The 27,602-nt window shown below is 32.7% G+C and overlaps 3 protein-coding genes across 6 annotated transcripts; all 3 read right to left on the bottom strand.

Moving 5' to 3' along the window:
- Positions 1-323: 323 nt before the first annotated feature.
- Positions 324-755, bottom strand: LOC102668516 (uncharacterized mitochondrial protein AtMg00810-like). The gene has a single exon (XM_006591729.1). The coding sequence runs from the start codon at positions 753-755 to the stop codon at positions 324-326; it is 432 nt and encodes a 143-aa protein (XP_006591792.1).
- A 10,244-nt stretch (positions 756-10,999) lies between these two features.
- LOC100778841 (ultraviolet-B receptor UVR8) lies at positions 11,000-17,389 on the bottom strand. Of its 3 annotated transcripts, XM_003538381.5 has the most exons (11): positions 17,080-17,389; positions 15,852-15,925; positions 15,676-15,760; positions 15,310-15,441; positions 14,841-15,065; positions 14,432-14,671; positions 13,957-14,000; positions 12,913-13,095; positions 12,609-12,699; positions 11,803-11,846; positions 11,000-11,617 (listed from the first exon to the last, which is right to left on the bottom strand). In XM_003538381.5, exons 1-11 carry the CDS (start codon positions 17,279-17,281, stop codon positions 11,495-11,497), a joined length of 1,443 nt encoding a protein of 480 aa, XP_003538429.1. In that variant the 5' UTR covers positions 17,282-17,389; the 3' UTR covers positions 11,000-11,494. The 3 variants fall into 3 exon arrangements, with proteins under 3 accessions (XP_003538429.1, XP_014619710.1, XP_040862829.1); XM_014764224.3 differs by lacking the exon at positions 11,803-11,846; XM_041006895.1 differs by lacking the exons at positions 11,000-11,617; positions 11,803-11,846 and adding an exon at positions 11,857-12,454.
- A 4,221-nt stretch (positions 17,390-21,610) lies between these two features.
- LOC100778300 (BTB/POZ and MATH domain-containing protein 3) lies at positions 21,611-27,119 on the bottom strand. Of its 2 annotated transcripts, none has more exons than XM_006591293.4 (4): positions 26,322-27,119; positions 24,490-24,835; positions 23,653-23,929; positions 21,611-22,106 (listed from the first exon to the last, which is right to left on the bottom strand). In XM_006591293.4, the coding sequence occupies exons 1-4, from the start codon at positions 26,729-26,731 to the stop codon at positions 21,991-21,993; spliced, it is 1,149 nt and encodes a 382-aa protein (XP_006591356.1). In that variant the 5' UTR covers positions 26,732-27,119; the 3' UTR covers positions 21,611-21,990. The 2 variants fall into 2 exon arrangements, with proteins under 2 accessions (XP_006591356.1, XP_003538428.1); XM_003538380.5 differs by having other exon boundaries at positions 21,611-22,081.
- Positions 27,120-27,602: the final 483 nt, after the last annotated feature.

Below are 27,602 nucleotides of genomic sequence, written 5' to 3'. Positions count from 1 at the left end.
CTATGCTTAGGCTAGAATCATGGTTTTCTTTTATTAGCCCCCCACAAGCTGGAGGTAGGTAGATATCAGCTAACTTTAGCTTGGATGAATTGACAGTGAAGAGGCGAGGTGGGAGGCCTTTTGTGAAAATGTCTGCCAATTGATTTGAAGAACGAATCGGAAGCAATTGCATAAGTCCTGCCTGAGATTTTTCTCTAACAAGGTGACAATCAATATCCAAGTGTTTCATCCGTTCATGAAAAACGGGGTTGGCAGCTATGTGTAAAGCGCTTTGATTATCACAATAGATAATAGATTGAATTGAGCGAGGAACCCGTAGGTCTCTAAGGAGATAAGTAAGCCATTGCAACGCAAGTGGTAGCTGCCAAAGCTCGATATTCGGCTTCAGAAGAGGATTGGGAGACGGTATTATGTTTCTTCGTTTTCCATGAAACAAGAAAATTACCAATGAAGAAGCAGTAGTCAGTTATAGAGCGTCTAGAATCCACACAAGTTGCCCAACCGGCATCACTAAAACCTCGAATTTGAGTGTTGCAATTTTTGCGAAAGACTAAGCCTTTTTTGGGACAACTTTTGAGATAACAGAGGACTTTTATTGCTGCATTGTGATGAGCTTTTGTGGGGTTGGACATGAATTGACTCAATTGTTGTGGGGCAAAAGCTATGTCAGGCCTAATGCTTGTAAGGTAAATTAAGCAACCAACCAGTCTTCGATATGGAAGTGGATCAGCATGAAGTCGAAGAGTACTATCCATGGGTGTAGAAGATGGTTTTCATACAAGCATGCCAAAATCCTTTAGAAGGTCAAGACAATACTTTCTTTGGCATAGAGAAATCCCTTGATTAGAATGTTTCACTTCAATTCCCAAAAAATATTTCAATGTCCCCAAATCCTTAATGTGAAAATTAGAGTGGAGGATCTATTTGACGCTACTGATTTCTCGGACAAAATTACCAGTTAAAACAATATCATCAACATAAATGATAAGAGCAGTAAATTCAACATAATTAGCCTTGATAAAAAGACTATGATCAGCATGGGCATGTCAATATCCATAGGTCAAGAGCAAATTAGACAATTTTTTATACCATTTGTGACTTGCATGTTTCAAACCGTAGAGAGATTTGTGAAGTTTGCAACTCTAAGAGGGACTGAATCCATGTAGTCCAGGAGGGATCACCATGTAAACATCTTCAGATAAGTCCCCACGGAGGAACGCATTGCTGACATCCAATTGTTGAAGAGTCCAACGATTGATGGAGGCAAGGGCAAGGACTACACGGATTGTTGACATTTTAACCACAGGGGAGAAGGTTTTGAAGTAGTCCACACCTTCAATTTGAGAAAATCCCTTTGCAACGAGACGGGCTTTGTACTGCTCAACATTATCATCGGGCAACCTCTTGATTTTGTAAACCCATTTGCACCCAATGGGACGAACATGAGGAGGAGTATGAACAACATCCCAGGTCCGGTCCATTATTAAAGCCTCAATTTCATGATTCATGGCTTCTCTCCAACAAGGGTGTTTGACGGTGTCGTCAAATCTGGTGGGTTCAGACTCAGAAGACAGAGACATAATGTAACGATGATGAAAGGGAGAAATTCAATCATATGTGAGGGAGGCTTGAATCGTATATGAGCAGGTAGAATATGATTGAACCGATTTGAGAGGAGGGAGATCACACTTGTACTCAGAAAGATAAGGTGGTGGTTGGCTAGGTCGACTTGATCGGTGAGGAGGAGGATTGATAGGTGGTGGCGAATTGGGTTGAGAAGATGAAGTCAAAGGAGAGGAAGGAGATGGATTTGAGAATTCTGGAGTTAAGGACAAAGGAGAGATATCGTTTGTTGGAGGTGGCATGGGAAGGTTAGTTTCAATGGATATGGTGGATCCGTCCAGGGGTTTAGAAGTAGTCTGGTCAAAAGATGTGGCTTGGCCTAAGGGTGGTGTAGGTAGGAAGTTTGTATCTGGGCCAATAGAGGTAGTGTGTGGGCTGGTTTTATCAAAGGGAAATTGCATTTCATGAAATAAGACATTTCTGGAAATAAAGATTTCTTTGTTGCTTGTATCAAGAATAACATACCCTTTTGTCCCATTTTCATAACCTAGAAAGGCCCCTTTCTGAGATCTAGCATCAAATTTGTGCTATGGGGTGTGTTTTGTAGCAAAGCATAAACAACCAAAAACTTCCAGCATTGAAAAATCAGGTTTTTGTTTGTATAAAAGCTCAAACGGGGTTTTATTTAAAATGATGGGAGAAGGAACACGATTAATTAAGAAAACAACATGCTTGATAGCATAAGACCAAAAATTGCTAGGAATTTTTGAATGAAACATTAGAGCCCTAGCAACATTAAGGATATGTTGATGTTTGCGTTCAACTCTCCCTTTTTGTTGTGGTGTGTAAACACAACTGGTTTGATGGATTATGCCCTTTGAAGAGAAAAAATCTTTTAACAAAAATTTGGGTCCATTATCGAAGCCGATACACTTTATGCTTGTTTCAAATTGATTTTTAACTAAAGAAAGAAAATTTTCTATATGTATTTTGACTTCAGCCTTAGACTTTAATAAAAACCACCCAAGTGTATCTACTATGATCATCCAAAATTGGTCAAGAAATATTTGTGACCATGGATAGAATTTTTAGAAAAAGGGCCCTAAATATCCATATGGATTAAGTCAAAGATTTTAGAACTTCGGTTAGTACTAAGAGAGTAAGGTAATTTTCTTTGTTTTGCTAGATGGCAAATATCACAAATTTCATTAAATTTGCTAGAAATAAAAGGGTACTCTTGATGTAAAGCATTGAGACGATTTCCAGATAAATGTCCTAGTCTAAAATGCCAAAGGGTAGAATCATTGGTATGGTTGATGCTTGCATTGATGATTGAAGGTAGTTGTGAGGATGATTCTCTCTCTTTAATTTCCAAGTGATATAATCCCTCCTTTAATTTAGTCGAACCAATCATCTTCAACGTGTTCATTTCCTAAATTCGACAAGAGTAATGAGAAAAGGTTATAAAATATTTAAGATTGGAAATTAACTTAGAAATGGACAGTAGATTGAATGTAAATTCAGGGAGATATAAGACATCATGGATGGCAAAAGTAGGTGAAAAATAAATTGTGTCGGAAATGTGAGCTTTAACAACATGTCCATTTGGTAAATTAATATTCACTGGTCTTATTTTAGAATGAGTGTGAAAATAATGTAAGAAACAAGTGATATTATCTGTGGCCCCTGAATCTATAATCCAGGGTGTGATGTATGATTTAGTTGTGCTAAGTGTGTGTGTGGTGTTGACATAAAAAATGAAAGAGGTACCAAACATATCAGAAAGAGCATTTGGGCTAGAGTGACTAAGGTTGGATCAAATGGGAATTTCACTTGTATTCGCACCACCAATTGAGGTCTTTTGGAGTAAAGCCATCAGTTGTTGAAATTAGGCCTGTGTAATGTTGGGATTGGGTGCTGGTACATACCCATCCTTGCGTTCTTCACCAAATAGATTTATGCTGCTTCCATCACTTGCAACGTTGTTGACAGTGCCACTGTTGTTACTGCTAAAATTCCCACTCTTGTTGGGAAGGCGAGGTCGACCCAAATATTTTGGGTGACCAAGTGGGTATCTGAATTTTGCGTAGCAGACATCCATCGTATGGCCAAAACATGTGCAATGCTCGCATTTAGGAACGACATTCCCTTGCTTCTGATAACAAATATCACTGGTGTGACCGAGGCAACCACAATGGTTACACTTTCGAGTTAAATAGGTTGATTTGCCAGAAACGACATTAGCAAATGGATTGGTGTCGAGGGAAGTCGAGGTGGTAACGGAATGTTGTCGTTCATGCTGAATAATCATCAAAAATATCCTATTTGCAGAAGGTAAGGGATTCAGGAGAAGGATCTATGAGCGTACCATGGTTGAAGCGCTCATTGAGGTGATAAATAATAAAGTAGTAAAAGAAAAATGATTAATTTTAAAAATTATGAGTAATTTGAAAGAATATTACAAATTATTGAAAAAATTAATAATATTATTTTAATTAATTAATTTTGTTAAAAGTGTGAATTAGAAGGAGAAAGTGCATGTCTTTTGAAAGACATATAATTTTATTTGAGTCCGATAATAAAGTTTCTCTTTTGTATATTTAATAAATTTATACAATTGGGACATTAAGTTGAATTGTGGATCAGTTTATTTGTGCACGAAATTTTTTTATAAGAGATTTGAAGTTTAAGTATATTTATAGTCTCTCAAATTTAAATTTAGTTTATTTTTAATTTCTTTAATTTAAAAGTGGTTATTTTTGTTTTTTATTTAAAAATAATTAACTTTTAGTCTTTATTTGAGACAAATTATTATAAATTAATAATCTTAAAGACTGAAAAATAGATTTTTTAGTCAAAATGAGTTTTTTTTTTAAATTAGGAAAATAATCAATTTATTAAAGAATAATTATTCAATCCAAGATCTTGTCAAATTTAATCCAAGAGGTTATAATAAAGGGAAGAGAGGATAAGATATTATTTTGTCAAATTGACTTTATAGGTATGTAAAATAATCTTTTTTTTCTATTATGCTATCAACTGTGTTTATCATTTACTAATACTGTTTCTTCAACTATTGTGATTAATTTGCACGGACTGTACAGTTATATTTTATTGGTGGGTTTAGATAAAATCTTTGTCAAAACAGTGCTCATCGTGTGTCATTTTAAGTTTGCTTTGTTGACTCATGTAAGTTGTTTTAGTTTATAATTGTATGAAATTTGTAATTTTTCTAAGAAACGCGTCGAATTCAAGCCTTACAAAAATGAATATATATATATATATATATATATATATATATATATATATATATATATATATATATATTAGAGTACATTCTAGTGTTAGAATTCTGATTGTTTAATAAAGAAACTGTAGTATGCCATATATTTTTTATATATAAGAAAATTTATTTTCTAATAATATAATTCTAAAAAATATATTAAATAAAATCTTTAAATTTATTTTTTTAACTTAGAGTTTTAGTTTATTGTAAAACAATAAAAACATAATAATTTCATATAATATATTTATGTTTTTAATAGTCTTTTCTAATGATAACATTATTTGTCTTCTTCGGCTAAAAAAGATTATTTGTCTTCAATTATTCGTTTCTCACTTTCTCTCTTTTAGATTAGTCTCTTCACTTTACTTTTTTCTTCAAAACTATTTTCTCCCTTTTCTTACATTTTTTATATGAAAAAATACATTATTTCTTTCTCTCTTTTTTCATCTTTGAATCTTCCTCTTCCCTTTTCCATTGTGGAGTCAAGAATGATAACAAAAAGGCAATATGGACAAGCATTTAATGACTATAAACTTAAATAATTATCTTAATTTAAATAATACTTCTGTTTAGTTTTTTTTTACTGCATTACTATTTGGTTAAACACTGAATCAATGAAAGACAGTGGAAGATAATAAAAAACTTTGAACAATTTGTGTGTGGTCGTGTGGACATAGAATGGTTGCATTACTTTATAAATGTTACCATATTATTTCTTCAACCATTGTTATTAATTGCCACAAACTGTACAAGCATATTTATTCGTGGTTCATTCTCAAAAACGGCTCAACATGTTATTTTAAAGTTTGTTTTGTTAGCGTAAGTTGTTTTAGTTTTGAATTTTTTTTATAACTTTTGAGGATTTTGTTATTATATATCATCTACATTTATTTTATATAATTTAAATAATTTCTTATCAAATAATATATAATTCTAAAAAAAATCAATAAATGAATTTCACAAATTACCTTATATCTTTAATTTTTTTTCTTTACTATAATAATTTGAGTAAGCTAATGATATTTTTTTTTGGGTAAGAAACTAATGATAATTAAGTTAACTTAATAAATTATTTATGAATCACTAATTAAAATATACAACATATTAAAACTGAATCAAACAGTCATTTTCGAACGTCAAATTGCTTCATTTGACAATTCAGCTCTTTACGGGGGAAAAAAAAATTATCTTTTCTAGATTATGTATAATATAATACTTTGGTTTGGTTTTGATTCTGAACCTGTCCATGTCTCGAACATGAGACACTAATATCGTGTTGCAATAAGCAAACTATTGAGGTTATGGATGTATTATATTATGATTTTAAAAGATTATTTTAATATAAAAAAGATTACGTAGGAATATTATGATTTATTATATTTATTTTAAATTTTTTTATGATAATTTGAATTTTAGTGAATTTATATCATAAAAATTTAAAAGATTTGAAATGATTCTGATAATTTTTGAAAATATATTTAAAATTATAAAAATTAATAAAATAATAATAAAAATGATAAAATTTAGATAAAAAAAAAGTAAAATCAATCTAATTTTTTTAATCTTTTAATAGTTAGATTGATTATAGTTTTATTTCTTCCTATATTAATCCTTCTTACAATAACATGTTTTCATTCTTACTTTTGGATTTGAACAATCAATTTAAAATTATGTTATTTTTCTATTTTTTTTTTAATTACTATAATTATTTCATGATAAAATTCAATGACATGTTTAAATGGGATGGAAGGAAGTGGAGAATATAAAAGATTTGTAGGATAATTACTCAGTTATGTGAATAATAAAATTAAGGGTGACAATCACGAAAATATTAAGTCGAGTGAATGATGAACCATGTGAGGAAAAATGGTTAGTCTTAACACATAAGACAAATATTAATTTAGAAAATAAACAGAAAAATGCAAATGAAACGATTATTTGACATTGTTTTATTTCAAAAGAATTGGAGAAACATATATGACATGCGCATCTTGAAGGATATTAAAAAGATAGGAAAGTATGTTTGATGGGAAAAAAAAATCTAGAAACCAATAGACAAAAAAAGAAAAAAAGTCCAGTAAAATCTCAAGTATTTGAATGAGATTGTTTGATAAATATTTTATACTGAAAAGTATTATGAAATTCATTGAAATTCTTCTTAAAAAAAATTCACCAAAATGTGTATATTTTTAAATTATAAAAAATCCTAATTAAATATTATAAAATTTTGTTGCTCTCACTAAATTTTTTTAAAAATCTTAATTAAATATCACAAGACTTATTTATATTATTTAAATTTTTTTATTGAATACCAATATATATATATATATATATATATATATATATATATATATATATATATATATATATATATATATTAAAACCCCTTTGAAATCTTTATCCAATACATACAATTGACGTAAGAATGAAGTATAGTGGCATTGCCGCAGAATTAGATACATTTAGTTATTTTTACTAGTAACATTTTAGGGATCAATATGGGATCGATATATTAAACCACTACTTTTTCTGAAATAATTTTCATATACAAATGTCTTGTTTCCCTTGAACACACCACCCGTTTTTCAAAATGAAAATGCTTCATAATCAGTTGCAATGAAGATCTGCCTACCTAAAATTGATTCTGTTGATTTTTTTTAAGCTCATTCTTTATTAGCTTGATGTTGACTTTGACTTTATGAATAAGAAAAGTCAACGTAAAAGTAATAGCTATAATCAGAAGAAAATAAAATACTTCAAACAGTTGCTCGAGAAGATGCAAAAAAATACCTAAAAAAAACTATTTAGAAATGTTAACATATTCATGTATGTTGTGACAAGATTAATAATAGAATAAAAATATATTTTCATGTAATAGTAATCTTCTAATATTAGGTTTCCTAATATTTCCTATAATTAATAAATAATTAAATGAATTTTTTATTGTTTTAAAAATATAAAAGAACTTTAATGGCTTTTAATCTAGTAAATAAGGGATTAGTAAAAAAGATACAGTAAATAAATAAAATATTAAATAACCGCGTTTAATATTTTCTTTATAAACTGTTATTTCAGTTTCTTTTTATCTATCACTTTTGGGAAAAACTGATTTTATGTATCTTATTTTAAAATTTCAAAATAACATTAATTATTATTTTCAAAAGTATACCCACATTAAAAAGTAGAGAGAGAAAATTCTGATATATAAAATTTGAAAATAATTAATAATAAAAATAAATGATATATTAAAAATACAAATAATGAAAATGTAAAAAAAAAGTTTAATTTGTTATAACCTTAAATAGTTTATGCAACAAAACGAAATGAATATTAAAAAATTAATGGAGAATAACATAATAAAATATCATTATTCTTTAAAATTATTCAAAGAGTTAATATACTAACACTGATCTTCCACCATCCATTGAGAGGAGAAAAAAATATGTAGAGTGCTTCTTGGTAAATTTTTACGTTAAGAAAAAAGATTTGAGTATTTGACAAAGAAATGTAAGGAGAGAAAAGGAAAGTACTTTGTACTTGGTAAATATCCTTAGAAAGATTTAAAATAATAATAATAATAAAGAAAAAGAAGTGATAAGCCTATACTATATGATACTATAATAATGTGAAAAATATTCTGATAAGAACGGCCCGCCAAGCATCTAGAACATTGGTTGACTAACCAATATAATAATGAACGTTAGAATCCAAATAATAATAATAAATAATGTTGAACACCCTTCCAACAACTAGTCATTAATTAGGGTTCTGAAAAGAAATTCAAAAAATCAAATCAAATAAGATTTTAAAAAACTAAATTATTTAAAATAATTTTTAAATTAAATTGATTTATTAAGTGTATTTGAATATAGTGTTCCATTTCTTTAACTGATTTTGGTGCATTAAAATAAACCAATCCATTTTATTCTTAAATTCTAAAACTAAAATTAGTATATAAAATTATTTTTAAATATAAATTATAAGAACAACAATTATCATACAATCAATTTTTAAAAAAATAGTAATTACTTAAAAAAATATTGGAAAGTTCTACACCTATTATTTTTCTATCTCTCTCTTTTTACTTAAAAACAATACATTTGCACGGAACCCATTCTTAGTTGAGAAATATTTCTTTGGAGTTATCATTAAAGAACGTTTGATAGAATGAAATGAAATTAAAATTTTGAATTAAAATTACAGTGTAAAAGTGTGAGTCTTGTCTCGTTATACTGTTCATTTTACCTTATTTTAGTTTTCTTTCACTGTAAACAGAGGAAAGGTTAGCCACTTCTTATACTCCAATGATTTTGGTGAAAGAATATACTAGAATGTGATATTATATTAATGATAGTATTACCCATAAAGATTGATCCCATTGATAAAAAATAAACTCATATATTAAAAGAATGTAAGTTTAATTCTCACTCTTAACATGAAGACCTTGTTAATAAATAATATAAAAATATATATGTAAGTATTTTTTGAACATTAAAGTTTGCTCGAATCCTAATAAACTCATGCAATTCAATTCATCTAAACTTTTTTTTCAAAAGACAAACATATTAATGATAGTGATTTGCTTCGTCAAGACTTTAGTACCTTAAAATAACACTTGCAAGTTTCTGCTTTATGGTGGAAGTCTAGCTTATTTTTTACTTTCTTTTTATTTGTAAATCAATGGATACTTGTAGGGGTGATCTCGTTCATATTCTTGGATCTTTGCAGAGTTAGGTGGATCAAGTAACATATATGATAAACTGTCTACTTAACTTCGTCCAATGATATTAGCTGGTTAAAAATTAAATTTGGAAAAATGATTTAAAGATTGGTTTTACAAGACAAAAAAAGTTTTGAAGCTCAAAATTGGTCTTTGAGCATCATGTATTAAAGAAGGACTATTTTAATTTTTTTTTAAATTTAAAGGATAAATCTGAACTTAAATAATATTGTCTCGTGCTACATCATCTAGTTCAATTTTCTCGATTGATGAATATCACACTTCTCTAATAACAATGATCATTTTTAATATTTTAAATAAGATAAAAGATCAAACTAATTTTTTAAAATAAGATATTAAACTGAATAAAATAAATAAGATAAATGATCAGAAGTAACATTTAATCATTTTTTTTATCTTTTTTTCTCTATCACATGTTACGTTTATATTTTTCTATTTTTCTCTCGTTAGATAGATGTCAAATAGATGACATGAAAGGTGTCCTTGAATAATTTTTTAATAGCTTATGATATTATGTTTTAAAAAATAAAATGAAAATTAAAAAACTCACCATATACATAGATTAACGAAGTCATGAATGAATCAATTATCCCAAAATAACGGTCATGAAAACTTTTTAAATGTCAATCTCCAAGAAAAATGCTTTCATAAAATTTTTAGCTGCGACCAAATTTAGTTTTTATACGTTTTTTAAAACAAAAAATAAAATGCAAAATAAAGCACCGTTCTTATAATTAAAAATTAATAGAGAAATGGCAAATAAAAAATTCATTTGAATAGTAGAGTCAGAAGTAAGAATAGAGACATCCTTGTTTTCACGTAAAGATAAAGTCTGAAAATATTTAAAAAATAAATCATAAAATTATAAATAAATTTTAAAAATTGATCTTATAAAAAAACTTGTATACATAGAAAAATGTTGTTAAACCTAGGCATGATTTGTGACAAGTTAGCTTTAAATTTATACCAAATCAATGCGGTCTACTATGTTAACACAATTAAACGAATAGTCCAACCCCCAAGTTTTGAGCCTTAATCATTAGAGTGGTCAAGAAAAAGATGTTTGTTTCTTCATATTCACGTGATAAGATCTTGCTTAATATGCTACTCCACCCTCCCTACGCTGTCACGAGAGAATATATATAACTTGGATGACAGCTATGGCCATGCCTAAAAACCGCGGAAAGCAGCTTCTGTTATTTGACTTTGAATTCATTGACAACGCAAGGGATTCCAGAAGAAATATATCTCTATCACGTCACATTTATATATAATCTGGAAAAAGCAACTGTTTCAAATCTGTGGGTAATTCATTTTCAAAGTTTGCGTCATACATGAACATTCCGATTTCCCAGAAATCATAATATTATGCGAAGCTTTTATTGTCGGTCGAAAACAGAATATTAGAATTGAGAAAAACTGGAGCTTGCATTTGAAAATAAAATTATCACTACCATACATATTTAAAATGGACCTCAAAGGCCAACTTGCATGGATATCTACTATAAACTAAAGCTAAAGAACCACCCCATAATACCCCCTACAACAACATGTCAGGGACAGTACCTAATAACTTCTAGGGTATCTATTACACTGGTTAGTTTATACAATTAAAAGAAAATATACACTATGAAGAATAATGTTACATAGATGAAAAGGACCCAATATTTTCCTTCCCATGCAAACCAGAAATCTCTATTGGATGTGTTGTTTAAATGCTAGAGCCAGTCATGACATGATGATTTGCAGCATGAAAGAATACAAGCATATATACATATGTCATATGTATACCACTACTGTATGTACATATACATATGCATATGGGCTTTCATATGATTTTTACCAAACAAAACAGCTAACTAACAAAATTGGGTCATGAGCCTCTCGAGAAAGGCCACATGACATCAAGTGGGTGGCTCGGCCAGAAGAAGAGTATGCCACCAGCCACATGCAACGTTTTTAGCTACACAACCTTCGATGGTAACTTCAGAAGGAATGTTACGGTCTATCACGTCCCCAAGGCCAAGCTGCCACATTCAGAAATTGAAATTTAGAATAGTATGATCAGTACCAAGAACGCCAACAATTCACAAAATGAGTATCACTTAAAATATGCATATGGTCAGATTGAAAATTCAGCAATATTGATCGTTTAAACTTTAAATGTGAAATTAAAAGGAGACACATGAAAATGGTAGTGCAATATAAGCACCTGTCCATACTTGTTCCATCCCCAGCAGAAGACTTTTCCATTATCTTGAAGAGGGAAAAAAAAGGAGAGCTAATAAGAATCTATTAATAATAGACATGCAAATTTCCATCTAATAAAAAATACAGCATCAATGTGCTCAACACAATGAGTAACTAGCCTCGTAAGTATCCAAGACGAATGCCAAAAAGATCTTTGTGACTTGTGAAAGAATAAAACAGTAATGCACAGTCTGAATTTGAAGTCCTGCTTTGCCATTTTATTCAGTTACATTATGGTAGAAATATTTTCATTCGGTGGGCTTGGTAAATAACATAGACTACATTTAACAATTTGCAGTCAATCCTCCCCAAAGATTATCCTGTTTCAATGTTACCACCTATGTCACTGGAATTCACAAGATTAAAGAATATTTCACCTATTAACACCATTTCACAGTAGCATCATCACCCATCATTTTTAAAGAGAAAAAATAAAACTACCTGTTCTTTTATTTTCTATCATTTCTATCAGTTGTACTGACATAAGATAATGCAACTAAAGGACAAGTAGCAGTCTCAAAACTTTGGTCAAAGATGCTAAAGAATAAATTTTGAAAGAAAAAGGTTAATGTTAAGTGCTCACTGTCTATTTGAACAACAGCACCTTCTAGATTCTGTTATAGAAAAGAGATGAAGTAGAGAAATCAAGCAGGCATTCAAGTCTAGCATTATTTAGATATGCATGAAAGTGACTTTTAGTCTTGGAAGGATAGCTTTGCCTACATGGTTATGGAAATGCCATAACCATTTCTGTGTGTTATAGTATACCTGTTATTAGAGCAGTGTGACGAGCCCCACAAGATATCCTTTTTACGTTCACATTTTCCAAGCTCGGACAATCCAAGAGCCTTGGTATAGTCTGTTTCAAAATTCAAGATAAAAATTAATATCACGGGACACAGAATGCTTCAATTCAACAAACTAAGAACATAACATGCATTATGGAGCTTTAGGTGACAGCAATAATGATATTGGTAGTCATAGTGCACTATAAATAATATAATCACATCATTTTGTTTCATTTAAGTTTTAATGACAAGAGAAGCAAATCTAAGGGATGGAAAGGGCATACCTCAGCTTGATCACCACCAGTTCCCAGCTGCCCAAACTGGTTTCCACCAAATGCATATACATCACCATCAGCAGATGTACACACAGTATGCCACAGTCCTGCAGCAACTCCCTCTATTCGAATACCCAATAAGGAAGATACGCAATTCGGGCTTAATTCATCATCTGTACTTCCTTGCCCACACTTTTCCAAAACAAGATGACATTAATATAGTATAAAAATTAACAAGCATTAGCATGCAGCAACAAAGAGAGTGAATAGAAAGATAAATATTGTAAAGTAACAGAACAGATTATCCCTTGTTAGAGTGAACTTCATCTTCAACATCTACATTGCTTTTGCTCATCATATTCTACTTTACCTACATGTTGATCCTAAAGAATGGTTAACAGTTGATGATATAGAAGATGAATATATTTCAACTGACCAAACTCTTAAGGCTTAAGTATAATTTAGTTAATTCTTATGCGATGAAGTTGCAAGCAATCTTACGCTGATCAGCTCACAGAGTCTTTGATCAGCTGCATTTTACTAATTCACAGTACCAGGGAAGTATTAGCTAGCAAAAATAAACATGTGGATAATCTGAAAAAATTAAGTGATAAAGCATACACCCAAAAGGAACTATCAAAGGGAAGGTCTAACTGCAGTGGATGATACATCTCATATCAAGAAAACACGTGTAGCCCATCTAAAAAAAATTTCATTTTATCTTTGTATCTTTTTTAGGCCCCCAGCAGCTGAACTTAATGGTCTCTCTCGAGACTGATTCAGCCAGAATATGCTTTCTAATATGAGGGCCCAAGCAAGCTAGCACAGATAAGAACACATAAGAGGAATTTATTTACAATTAATACTGATGAAATTTTCTGGGAAGGAAAAGCTCTACATGTGTAGCGTTGTTAACAGCATATGTAGTTAGGTAGCCGCAAAATAAAAGGGAATAAGCAGGTGGTAACGGGACAAAGTTTACATTGCCAAATAGGATATGCAATTTGAGTAGAGAAAAGGATCCAAAGATATCCCAATTTCACCTTAAATTACCTGTCCATAAAGTCCCCAACCAAACGTAAGCACAGCTCCAGCATCTGTCAGTTCAACAGGAAGATATTGGGATAACAGTATATATGAATTGTAAAATTCACCACAACTAGATGAGCAGAATTTTAGGAAATAATAAGCAATTATGGAAGTTGTTTCCAAATTTCTATAGTGTAAATTTTTTAACTACCTGACTCTTAATCTAGCATCTAAAAAGACACAGCACTCATTGATGTTTCTCATATTTATTAGGATATAGTTTCTCCCTTTCATCATCAAATCATGCAATTCCTGATCTAATTGTAACATATAATGTAGAACCATTTTCCCTCTTTATAAACACCAATACCAGTTAGGTAAATTGCATTACAAATGAACGTGGATATTCTCACTTTTGGTTCCCCAAAGAAACTAATGCAGACTGTCCAGAAATATATTAACTTGAGATACAGAATACAATAGACTGATACACATTTACCTGTGATTACTGCACTGTGTCGACCTCCGCAGGCAATTCCCTTTATATAACTTCCAGGAACTCTGAAATTTTGCCCATCTGAACTCATGCTTCCTCGAGCCAATGATGCTGATATATCTTTACCATAAGAAGAGGAATTAATACAAGGAACTAGATGAGGAGAGGACACCATTCGTATTCTAGAACCCAAACCAAGCTGCCCTTCACCACCATAGCCCCAACCCCACACCTGTCCTATATCTGAAACTTCCAGAAAATTACAATCAATGACATGTCTTCGAATGCATAACTGATCTTCCATAGCACAAAAAGTTATGCTTCAACCAAAAGATTATCATATTATATACGAAAATAGCATAGATAAAATTTTAGACCTAGGTTGACAAATAGCCCATAATAAAGTCAATACCTGACAATGCTAAGGTATGGCGACCACCAGCAGCTACACTTGCTATCCTTACACCTGGATTGAGTGTGACAAGACATGGCAATGCTGTCTGAGTATCATCACTAGATGATGAGGTTTCGGCTGTTTGCTTTGCTGAAGATACTCTTCTTCTCTTTGAACTTTCTTCTCCACTGGTACCAGAGGCAGTTCCTCCAGTAGATTTTGAGCCTTGAGAACGAGGGCTCACTGTTGCAAAACCACTCCACATCAGTTAGATAGATAAAGGCTAAGTATCTTTTTTTATCATCCATCATGAAGGGTAAAAAACTAAAAACTCCTTTTTTTTTCCTTTTAGGTTTTCAAACACACTATCCAATATCACAACAGTTCCTCTCTCACTCCTTTTAGTACACTTTGGCTACCTTAGATCACCTCCTGAGAGGGAGAGGTAGCTGTAGACAAATGGTCATTATAAAGAGGTCAAGCATACCTTGCTCAGTCAAGAATGAACTTTGCCTTCCTGGTACATCCTTTTCGGGGCTTACCCCAGTTAATGATTCACCAAACACCTTCCCAGAGGGTACACATTCCCTCCATCCCCATGTGTAAACTTCTCCACAATCTGCATAGGAACAACAAAACAGGTATGTAGGATGGCAGAAGTAAGAAAACACGATGGACATACAATCTCTTGAATCCATTTTGGATTAATTATTTGTGAAATTTAGCAAGTATTGGATAATTTATCCAGCAGAACAATACTGCCAATTCAATTTGATTTTATTATTTTATCCCTTCCCCTTTCAATCACACTATGTCCCTTCCTTTTCAAGCAAGATAAGTAAATGAACCTTACCTGTCACAGAAACACAATGTGCCCATCCAGCTGCAGCTTTTACAATAGTCACTTCAGTTGGAAGAGGGAAAGGCTCTGGAATTTCCTTTACAAATAAATTATAAAATGTTAGTTGAGTGAAAAAGAAATGAGAGAGAAAGCAGTACCCCTCTAAATGGTTATGCAATATGCATTACCCCATGTTTGCCAGATGTAACATAGCTTTGGCCTAAATCATCTGTTGAACCCCATGTTATGAGCTTTCCAGGCTCTGATCAAGGAAGAAAATATAAGTAATGACGATTCCTTTACGTTAGAAGAAAAGGGAAGAACAGAGAGATGTGCACTGGGATAACTCCCTTCAAAAGAAACTAAAATAAAAAGAACAAGGCTAACCTTAATTACTAATACAATATCATTTAATATAAAAAATTACACTCATACTGAAGACATTAAACAATAAACATAAATACCAGCATATTAGAAGAGCATACAATAAGAAGTTCCAACGAAGTGAGTGTGTAAAAGATTGATGAAAATAAATAAAACCACTTCCAAGAGTTATAAAGTTGACTTGGTGGTTGAAAGGAGTAGCCAAGTAGGGGAGAGGGAGAGTTCATGGGTTCAAATCTCTCTCACTAACATTCTAACAAAATACTAACAATTGACATCTGCCAATAAAAAAAAAGTAAACCACTTCAAAATAGTCATAATGAAAGCCTGACAAACTCCTAGCTACCTCTTCTTATATTTGACCAACTTAACAGATAAAAAGCATAAGAATAGCCTGTGGTGGAGCTGAGCATTTAACAACAAAAGCTCAAACGGAATAATTTAATCAAATAAAAAACTACGAGGCTATTAGGTAAAACACTAGAATCAATTTTTCCCACTGTAGCACAGGTTCCAAAGAAAAACCTACGGTTTAAATTGAATTGGACACATCTTATGGAGCAAAACAAAAATATTCATTTTTAAAAAGAAGTACAGCACCAGAACTTCCCAAGAGGTTATCAATCCTTATACAGTTATAGTACTCTCACCCAAACACACTTATTAGAAATTTATGAGGGGATTCGATTCAATGCATTATTGCTGATTCCGTTCAAAATCAACTTTAGCAGAACCAATCCCTAACTTCAAAATAAACGGGAAATTGTTTAGTCCCACAGAGAGACACACAGCTTCATCAAAAAAGGAAAAGGACTTTGTCCAAACAAAACCATACACACACACACACAAAGAACTATGCCGAGAACAACATCAGTATGCAGCTCCAGCTACTGAACTGAGTCCAGTGAGGTTAGATTCTTACTCCCAAGTTCTCATATCAAGCTTCTCATCAACATATAAAGAAGCAAAACAACACAAATTAAAAAGGAATAAGAAGAAATTTATTCCCTCAAATAAAAAAAAATTAGGTACCAGAGATAGCCATGGCGAATCCACAACCACCACCGCAAACATCCTTCCAAGAGTAACCAGAGGGCGGAACCCTAACGAGAACCGGCGTCAACAGTGGCGTCCTCTGCGGCAGAGCTCCGGGAAGGTAACCCCACATGTACACCAACCTCTCCTTCTCAATCTCCATCTCCACTTGCATTGCTTCACTCCCCTCGCCATTCATGGCGAGCGATTCCCACCAAAACCCAATGTAATAATAATAATAATAATAATAATAAAATCTCTTCTTAGTTCTTCCCTTATTTTCAGGTATTAAAAAATGCGGAAAGTGCCCCAATCTTTTTCACTGCTATAAAAAATAAAAAAAGGAGGGGCGTATCATTTTCGGCGTAGCGAGGGTGCCACGTCGGACGCTCACGTGGTTTTTCTGCCACGTGGCTCCTTTCTGGCCGCTATGTCTTGCGTCGATTTCTGGCCATTATTTTGGGCGGAACTTTCTGGAAGGTCTCTCAGCCTCTCTCCTAACGCCCCCGAGTCCCAGCTACCGTGTTCGCTCTCTCCGCGCGCCACGTGTTGCTCCCTCCTGTACCCTCCAATGATTGCGTATCGCCACGTTTCGTCCTCCCCTTCTGACACGTCATTAATGGGCCCCAGAAGAGAGTGATGTGATGGTGTCATTTCGATGCTCTTATATTTTCCGATTTCAGCCTATGGATTCCTCCTTTCTATTATTCTGAAAACTCTCTTTGGTATAAGATTTAATTAATAAAAGTATATGTGTTTGATTTTTATTCCATGTAAAAAAAATTAAATTAACAAGAATTATTTACCTCCAAACGGAATTAGTCTATGATTAAAAAATAAAAATGACTGAAGTTATTAGGTTTCTTTTGGGAGGCAGCAACAACTATGATGACTCTATGATCCCTCTAAATTATTAGTTATAATCTTTTTATGGCCAAGAAATCATGTGATGTTGGATTATGAACAATTAAAATTAATTTAATATAAATCTTGATCTAATTATACTAGAATAGTACATGAATGCTGTGTGTTTGTGCTAATCTAATCGATGTTGCTTGACCAAACGGAGAAAACAAGTGTGCTGATTTGATTGGTGTGTAGCTTACGTAGGTGAATACCACTCGTCCGACAAATTTGATTTTGAAAATTGGAGTTTACGTATCCGAATTTTGTTCAACGACTTCTTTATATTTTCTTGCTTTTCTACGTATATTTGTCAATAGCTAATAGTATTATATTTAATATTTAATATCCTTTATGATTATTGATAATATATATATATATATAGTATTGGTTTATGATTAAAGAAAAAATAAATAAAATTTGCCTCACTTTCATTTTACACAAAATATTTTCCTAAGAAAAACAGCAGACATACGTACTCTCTAAATCAAGCCAAATTTCTTTTTGTTCTTGGCGTTTTCCCCTTGTAAACGCATTGAGCTATTTTCAGCATATGTTTAGTTTTCTCACTTTCCCCCCTCTATTTTTTTTTTTTTTTTTGGTGCTCCACCAAGGCACTACGACCACTTACAACTTTAATGTGCATATAATTAAAATGCTGGTGAGTGGTGGGTCTGACTGTGATTTTCACTTTCGGGCTTCTACTGTGAGAGTTAACAATACCATAAAGAAAAGCATCATGTTTCGAAGGTTTTGGCAAAGATTTTCCAATGCCACATGGTATCAATTGTCAACGTACTGATGTGAATATGGCATAAAAATATTGGATGTATTTTATTAAACTTTTAAAAATATTTAAGAATTACATGAGCTTTTTTTTATGAAATAAATATTTTCTCTTTTACATGGGGTAATACTTACCCTGCTACAACTTGAGAGCTTATTAATAAATCTGACTCTAATTTCATTCGAATCAACATAACAATAATAAAATAATACAAAATTAAGTGATCACCATTTTCAAAACTTTTGGCCTATTCGTCCTCTGCGTGCAACGAAAATCCTAGACCCACCTGAGCATTACATTAACATCAACTTCAACAAACGTTTATTACTCACTTCCAAAGTCTAATAAAGTAGAATGACGAGAAGAAACACGTTCAGTGGAATTGGAAATTGTTAAAAGCAAAATACACAGAACCTCATAGGGGTGATGCTAGGCGGACCAGCTCTATTGTTTGTGCATCCAACATTTTTTGTTAATTTCAAAATTACCCTACATCGAAGGTACGCGAGTCCGTGGTTGATTCGTATGATTTGTACTGATGAACTTGATTTATAAGTATAATTTAAACACACGAATCAACTTGATCCGTATGACTCATATGGATCAACTTAAGTAAAGGACATTTTCGTTCATTCACTTAAAATGTTGAGTGCACCTAGTATCACCGACCTCATAGCCACAGGGTTTTTAATTGGATCCCTTTAGGCCCGGCCCAGTTAAAACGCATGAAGACACGTTGCCCCAAATCATCACACACTGCTCCTTCGCGCTAAATTATTTGTGGCACTGATAAGACCTCCCCTCACACTAATTTCAACACATGGGCGTTAACAAGCCACCTCGATGAGAAAATACCATGCCCAATAAAACTGTTTGTGAATTGGGCCCTCTTTTATGATGGGCCCACGATCGTGTGGCTACGAAGCCATCACCAATAACCATACGGACAGGGTTCTTAGGTTGAGAAATGTAATGTAATAATTGACTGTGGCTGGGCCCAGGGTAAGGTGGTGATGGGCAAGTGCTTCTTAATCGTCCATCAAGTTGTACAGACAAAAAGTTATATAGAAATAGAACCGTTGGATTTTTGTATGGACAAATAATGACAATCATTAGAGGTGTTTGATGTTGGTGTTATCTTATCATAGGTTGATAGTTAGTATCAATTATTTTGATTGTCCAAGTCTTTATCGTTACGAGGAAAATCGTGGCAGTCGAATTTGAGAGGGAACTCTCAACTGAGTAATTTATTTTTGTGCAGACTCTCAAGTGAGTAAAATAAAGAAGAACTCGACCTAAATATAATATACAAATTAGAACAATTGTTTTTAACGAAAGCATTGTTTAGGAACTATTTATCAAGATTTGGAATGTTGATATGCATGTAATTTAGCCGTGATATTTTCAAATTTGTGGTTTGAATTCTAAAATTGTGTGTCTATTTATATGCATGTAATTTAGCCATGATATTTTCAAACATGTTACTATTTATTTGCATTTGGAATTTAGTTTCCACACCCTATTACAATCAAAACATGCAATAAGAATTTTGTAGTGAGAGTAACATAACTGTTACATCTTTTCAATTTGTATTTTCTTATGTTAGATTTTTATACAATTTTATAATGTGAAAAATCTATATTTATCTCATTCTTAATAAATATTTACAAATTTTGATGAGGTTTGACTTATTATTATTAAGAAAAAATACAACATTTTCAAGAAGAAAGAAAAAAAAAAGGCAATAGAATAGACGGGTGGTGTAAAATAATTTTACATCTCCTAAAAAAAATTAGATTGTCATTCAATTCTAAATCAATGATAAATTTGTTAATTTTAACAAAGTTATCTTAAAATTCATATATATATGATTAGATAATCATTTACATCATCATCAATTAAATTTAATTTTAAAATGTAAAGATCCAACCTAATAAATGTATTCCAAACACTGTATTTTAATTTAATTGACTCCATAATAATGAATCAAAAAAAGACTATATGAATATAAAAAAAAAATGACTCCATAATATCATTTGTAAAAGAAATAAAGATTCTTGATAGCTTTTAATTGGTGTTCCTACTATACCAAGTTATCTTAATCATTGATTTTCTGGTGTATATTGAGTTTTCAAAGGTCCATTTCATTCAGCATTACAAAGTGGCTTCTAATTGGGTTTGGGACCTAAGATTAAAGGTTCATGTGGGAAAGTAGCCAACGAATAAAGAGCCATTATTTAACTTCAATTTCACGAAGGGTTTTTAGACTTTTAGTGTCGTGTGACAAACTGACAATCACAAAGCATCTTAGCGAAGAATGAGTGATGAAATATTTGTTATAATTTTTTAAATATTTTATGAAGAAAATATTATAAAAAAATAAAGTTAATATCTTACTGACACTTGTTTATTTAATAAGTATGAAGATTATTAAAATAGTGGTACTCTTAAAAATTTTGAAAAAAAATTAAAAGTTATCATAAACCAATTCAATTTAATAAAAAATTAAAAAATAATCCAAAAAACAAAAACTGAATAAATTGAAAACTAAAAAAAAAAAAAACTTAAAAGTTTATTAGATTTAATCGAGTATAAATTTGATTTTGAAAGTGCAGATAGACAAGGCTGTTTATCAGAAAATGACAAGATGGATTTGAAAGTTTTAGATATGGCGGGGAATACCAACAGATTGAATCATAAACCCAGTGGTTCAAGTTTGGAAATTGGAACCTTCATTGCAAATCCTGGCATTCGAGGATAAACCAAGTTCTATCATTCATCTATTTTTTTCACTTAAGAAAGTGTTTTCTTCCAAGACGACATTATAAAAAACAAATATATCAGGCTATTTACTTTTTTATTAACGTCATCAAACACGATATACCCTACATTAGAACTGTTCTAATGTCAAACTACCATTGAAAATGCTGTCCAAAGTAGCCCCTTGAGAAAAGGTGCGAAGGCCAGAAAACTTGACATAAAATCTCAGGGATCAGGTGGAAATGAAAATGGTGAATCACTTATATTAACAGGACTAGTGTGGGTTATCTATATCACACTTTCAACGGTTGCATATTCAGATTGTAAACTATGCTTATGTCCGCCTCCTTACTCGCCTGCCATTCGGATTAACTGATTCAGCAGCTGCCCCATCTGCTAAATCTTGACCATATATGCTACTGCCACTTCTCTTTCTGCTTAATGTCTGGCCTGAGTTATCATCCACTGATGCAAATGTCTCCAGCAATTCCAACAGCATTGAGGGGCAGCTCTCTTTCAAATGCACAAAAGCTTCCGACTGCATTACAGCTGCACAAGGTGTAATAATATATCACTGAAAAGTCAAAGGTTGAAATTTCAAGGACTGCAAAAGGCCCTAACAGTAAGGAAATAAATTCCCCAAGAGTATGATGTGAGCCAAATTTAAGCGACAAGTCACAAAAACCTGAAAAGTATTGAGCTTCTGAAAACAATACAATAAACATTTATTTCAAGTAGAGACCCACAGACATAAAGCCAGTGACTCACTGTTAAAATCTGGATAATTGACCCACCACCATTTCCTTTTATCCTAACATTAATTAACTAATAAAATAATTAATAGATAATAAAGAAGAAAAATGTAAGGGCATTTGATTAGTCATTGATAGTATACCATGTGAAAGAAAGTACAGCTAATAACAGTGGTTAAACAAATTACAAGTCAAGTGAATTAAAATTATGAACAAAACTACAATCAATTGAGTAAGTGACATGGTATAGAAATCATCCTTCTGTATGTAAGGGGGGGTACAAGTTTAAATTAAGTGTAAAAAGTAAATTGACAGAAGCTGCAAAAATTATAGGTACCAACAAATAAAAAAAATTACTTCCTCAAACTACAGAGTACAAGGGAGCACCAAAGGGTAAGAAATTTCTCTTGAACTTTGAATATATACACCCTACTAACTGAATAGGAGATGAAGAAACTTGTTATTTGAATGAGCAATGTAGTAATCTTGTTATGAGAAATACTCCGCTAATATCGTGTAACTAACACAGCACAGAAAATGGCTTCTTATGGCAATGTCATAAGCAGAACTAGATCTCTGGATGATTGTTATATGTCAAGTTACAAGTTTATGGCTTTATGCCACACTGGATGACAACATATATATATAATCCAAACACAGTTTTAGCTCAAGCAAGCTCAATGCATCAATAATGAGTGTTAGTTTATTCACAAAACTAGGCATAAAATTATTCATGCACGATACCTATAAATGTTGCATTTTATGTGCATGCACATGTGGGTGCGCACAGACACAGAGAACCACATCCTTCTCACAAAGTCATTATACTTAGGTTTACTTCTATTGTTCCCTTAAATCAATATCTGTCCATTTTCCCTCTTAAACAGAAATAACAAGGGAGCATGTGGGAAGAAACCTACTAAACAATGAACAGAAATAAAAATGAAATTTAAAACCAAGCTTACAGAAGGAAGGAATGGGGTTCAAAAGAATTTAAAGTTACAATTTATTTTGAATGCCATTGTATATATTATGAATAAGAAAGAAGAAAATTCACATTATACTACCAAAACACAGTAACAAACTCCTCGCATTATAATGAATTAGAAACACAACCTAAACCATAACCCACTCAAAAGTTCTAACAGATTACCGTCGCTCATAATGATATTTGGCCATATAGCATATCAAACATCTTACCCTCCTATCAACTTAAAGAGACTAAGAGAAACAAGAAAACATACTTAATAAGGAAAGTGTCAGGAAACATCAAGACTGTAATACATATTATGCTTATTTCCAAAAGAATCTTAAGTTGAAATGAAACAACCAAAAATTTTTACATTCATATTCTAAAACGATACGCACCTCCCAAGTTTGCAGGATTTGCAATAAATTTTAAACAGATTGCCTTAAGCTGTGGACAGTGGTGTTGCTCTGCCAGCGCAAGTGTTGTGGCCACATTGTCAGTATTGATTTCTTCACATAATTTTGATTCACAAAGCAGTTTGAGCCGATCAAGATTATAGAGATCAGCAGCAGCCAAGAGATGCTGCACCATGACAGTGTATGAGCACAGGGGCATCGAGTCCATAACCTCATATATGCCAGGAAGTTTGTCAGAGTAGATGAAGAGAAGCATTGCCTGGAAAAAACAGATGAAAGGATTTTCACTTAATCAATCTGATTACAAGATAATATGAAAGAATAATTACTTCAGTTGGAAATTGTCAGCAAGCATATAACATGATGAATACTACAGCTGCAGGAACTAACAATGTCTTAAAAAACCAACCACAATTCTCTAAGTATTGGAATGGAATGAGATTATAATTGACATAAACAGCTCTCATTAGTCATTACCCAACAAAATACTTATGCTTAGCCATTTTTTTCACATACAACATTCTCCAATCTAATTTGTTGCAATTTAACAAGGAAAACTGTTTATTAAACAACTTATTTTGTTCCATCACAAAAAACTATTTTGGCAAGATACACCTAGTTCCAACTGACTGCTTCAGAAACAAAAGCAAACACAAATAGGTCAGACTCTGAAACTAAGAATGCAGAGATAATTTAAAGTTTCACAGTTCATATATCACAAATGGAGTAATGACTATTTATCATGGTGTATTCATCATGATGAAAGAATGAGCTCAATTATTTCACTGTTCATGGGAGTTAATTGAAGTTGAAAGCTACCTTGAAGATAAAGGGCTCAATATCCTCTACCACTACTTCCTCTAAGGTAGGATCCCCAACAAGCCCAAAAAACTGCGCTCTAAACACAGGAGATCGGGCTGCAAGTATCAACTTATGAGCTTTGAAGCTTTCACTTTTGACCTTGAAAACTATGTCACAACCAACCTCAGATTCCAACAAGTCCTTAAAATCTCGGCCCATGTCTGACTGTGGCACGATAACACCCTGTTTAGATCCCTCAAAACGAGTTTTAACGACCCCAACAGTGCAATGCATGACAAGGCAATCATTTTTTAGATACAGTGAATTTTCCAGTAGTGATCTTCTGAAGAAGCGTTTGTAACCCCTGAAATGAGCAAAGAAAAGTTAATTGCAAGAAACACCCAAGACCAGAGACAACCACATTCTGTCCACCATCCCAAGAAAATTAAGTCAAATATAGATAAATAAAATTACAATCACTATTTTTAAATGCATTGCTCCTTTCTAACTTTATTCTCAATCAAACATATAGCACCCAATTCAAACCCCTAAATCCCATATAAGCCATTATTCCAAATTTACAAACACGTTAATGACAATAAAACAATAAGCAGAGAATGATGAAAAAATTTAAGGTACCACAAGCTGCCATTATACTTCAACACGTAAGGACCATTCTTAATTAGGTGATCAAAATGTTAATAACAAGAACCACCAAGACAAGAGATAAAAACCTTCTGCCCACCAGCCCAAAAAAAGCAACATACCAACCAAAATTGTAAAACTACATTTACGGGCAAATAACCTACTCAGTCCCTGGAATTACTATTCACCATTAATCTAGTCATGAATTTTGCTCATGTGAAAATCAGTCTTATTACTCGTACAATTTACTCCTTTTTAGGGATTAAAGTGAAACAAACAAAAAATGAGTCACACAATTCAAGCTCAAAAAATTCAGGAACACGCATAAACAAATTAAGAGACTAAGTTGCCCTGTCTCAGGATTTGACTCCTTCGAAGTGAGCAGCACACTTTAGATGATAAAGTACATCTATAACCATTGATTAAAAATTCAATAATTGAAAATTGAAATTACAATTAAAATCATGGTTCTAAATTGAGGTCAGCAACCGCAATTGAGGCCACAATGCAGCAGCCTGCAATTGCGGTGGGAATTTCAATCACACAAAATGCCACTATGCAGCCACAATGGAAGCAGAATGGAGCCAGAATGGAACTTCAACATCGTTTTACTCAATTTTTTTGTTAAAAAGACAAATACTCAAATTTCAATCTTCTACTCTCACTTCAAGGTGCCAATGGTCGAATGGGTGTGGCCGTATAGGATGTTGAGGGATACCAAATCTTAAAATGAATGAAAAGTTGTACTAACTTGAAAATAAAAGACATACCAATAATTGCTTTTACATTCAATGCACACATATACAATAATTTCATGCCGCGGCAATGGCCACAATGGTGGTAAAAGGAGAAGGGAGGGAGGGAAAGGTTGTGGGTTCGATTCCCCGCCAATAAAAAACTATCAATTAACAACTAACATTTGCCAATGAAAAAAATGTTTTTAAATTCAATGCAAATATTTCACGGGGGGCGGCGGCAATGACCACAATGACCGCAACCACAATTTAGAACTATGAATTAACTAAATATAATAATGCACATACATAACTAACAAATTATGAAGCTATTAAACTCTGATCACAAGTTGATATGCCATCACTCAATTCAAAAAAACCCTAAAGCCCAAAATTTCTCTATATCACCATTATTCCCCGCAGCCAACCCATTATTCCAAATTCAGAATTGAGGGAATCGATGGTACCAACCACATGCTGCCTTTATACTTCAAGGTATAAGGTCCACTCTCTAGAGGGCGATCGAAATGGCTATGAACTTTATCATTCCCCTTCTCACTCTGGTCCACCAGCGTCAACTTGAAGAGAGCCCTAACATCGGTTCCGTCGCTAGCGAGCGCAATAAAGACCGAAACGTACATGGAATTGTCCTCAGGGTTCTTCCCATCAGGGTAGAAGTAAATAGCCCAATCGTAACCACCAACGGTGAAAGTGTCGCTCATGATGTACTTTCCCGCGCCCATCCCTTTGGCCAAAGAGTAACCCTTTATTGTGAATTGGTGCGAGCCGTTCACGGTTTCGCTGATCGAACGCGAGCACGAAGAGCCCTCCGAGAAGGGCTTGAAATCCCCTCCCATCCGCTCCTCCTCCAATTCCGCCATCGAAGCAAACCCTAGCGACGATGGTGGTGGTGCATCGATGAATGAATGGGGCGAAACCCTAATTCCCCGAATTGGGGGTGAGGGGAATTGGAATTGGGTGCAGTGAGGGCAGAATTAGGGAACCGGAGAGAGGAGGGGAAGAAGGGAGAGACACGTTACGAAAGTTGTGTTGTGTTTTTGGTTTTGAGGTTTTAGAAAAAAGAAAGAAGAAACGAAGGAGTTGTTAAATTGCAGGTTAGAGAGAGGAAGGTAACAACATTATTTCATAACACAAAAACGCAACATAACGAAACGAAACCCCGTTGTTGTATTTATAGGATTCTACTACTGCCAGCCACCGTAAGGTAAGTTAACCTTGTAACACGCTACCTCACTTTCCTTTTCACACCTACACTGTGCTTGACTTGCCTTGGCTTGGCCTCGTGTTTAAAAACTGGTAAATAGTCAAACTGAGGAATAGAAACAACACCATTTTTTTTCTTTTATTAAGGATATCTTCCTATTAATAATAGTAAGAAGATACTCGATAATTTCTTTTGAGTTGTAGAGATTATCGAAATATATATTTCACCACTTCTAACAAAATATTTGTAATTTACATGGTTTACAATCAAATCTCGAATAACATGTTTAAGAAACTGTTATTTATTAAATATTGGACTTTGTTAGTGTAGGAACACACAATCTAATAAGAAGATACAAACTCTTTAGTAACACAAATTCACCTTATTAACTTTTAAAGTGTCTTTAGTTTCTTCCAAAGGAATTGACTCTAACTTTTGCTATTTTTAACGTTCAAATAGTGGATACAATGCATTATATAGAGCCTAAATAATAGAACTAGAGTGTATTTTGATTCTATGGTATTTGT

This window comes from Glycine max, chromosome 11 (assembly GCF_000004515.6).
Source record: "Glycine max cultivar Williams 82 chromosome 11, Glycine_max_v4.0, whole genome shotgun sequence".
Classification (NCBI taxonomy): Eukaryota; Viridiplantae; Streptophyta; class Magnoliopsida; order Fabales; family Fabaceae; genus Glycine; species Glycine max.
Note: the sequence above shows the minus strand (reverse complement) of the source record. Positions and strands in the feature narration are given on the sequence as shown.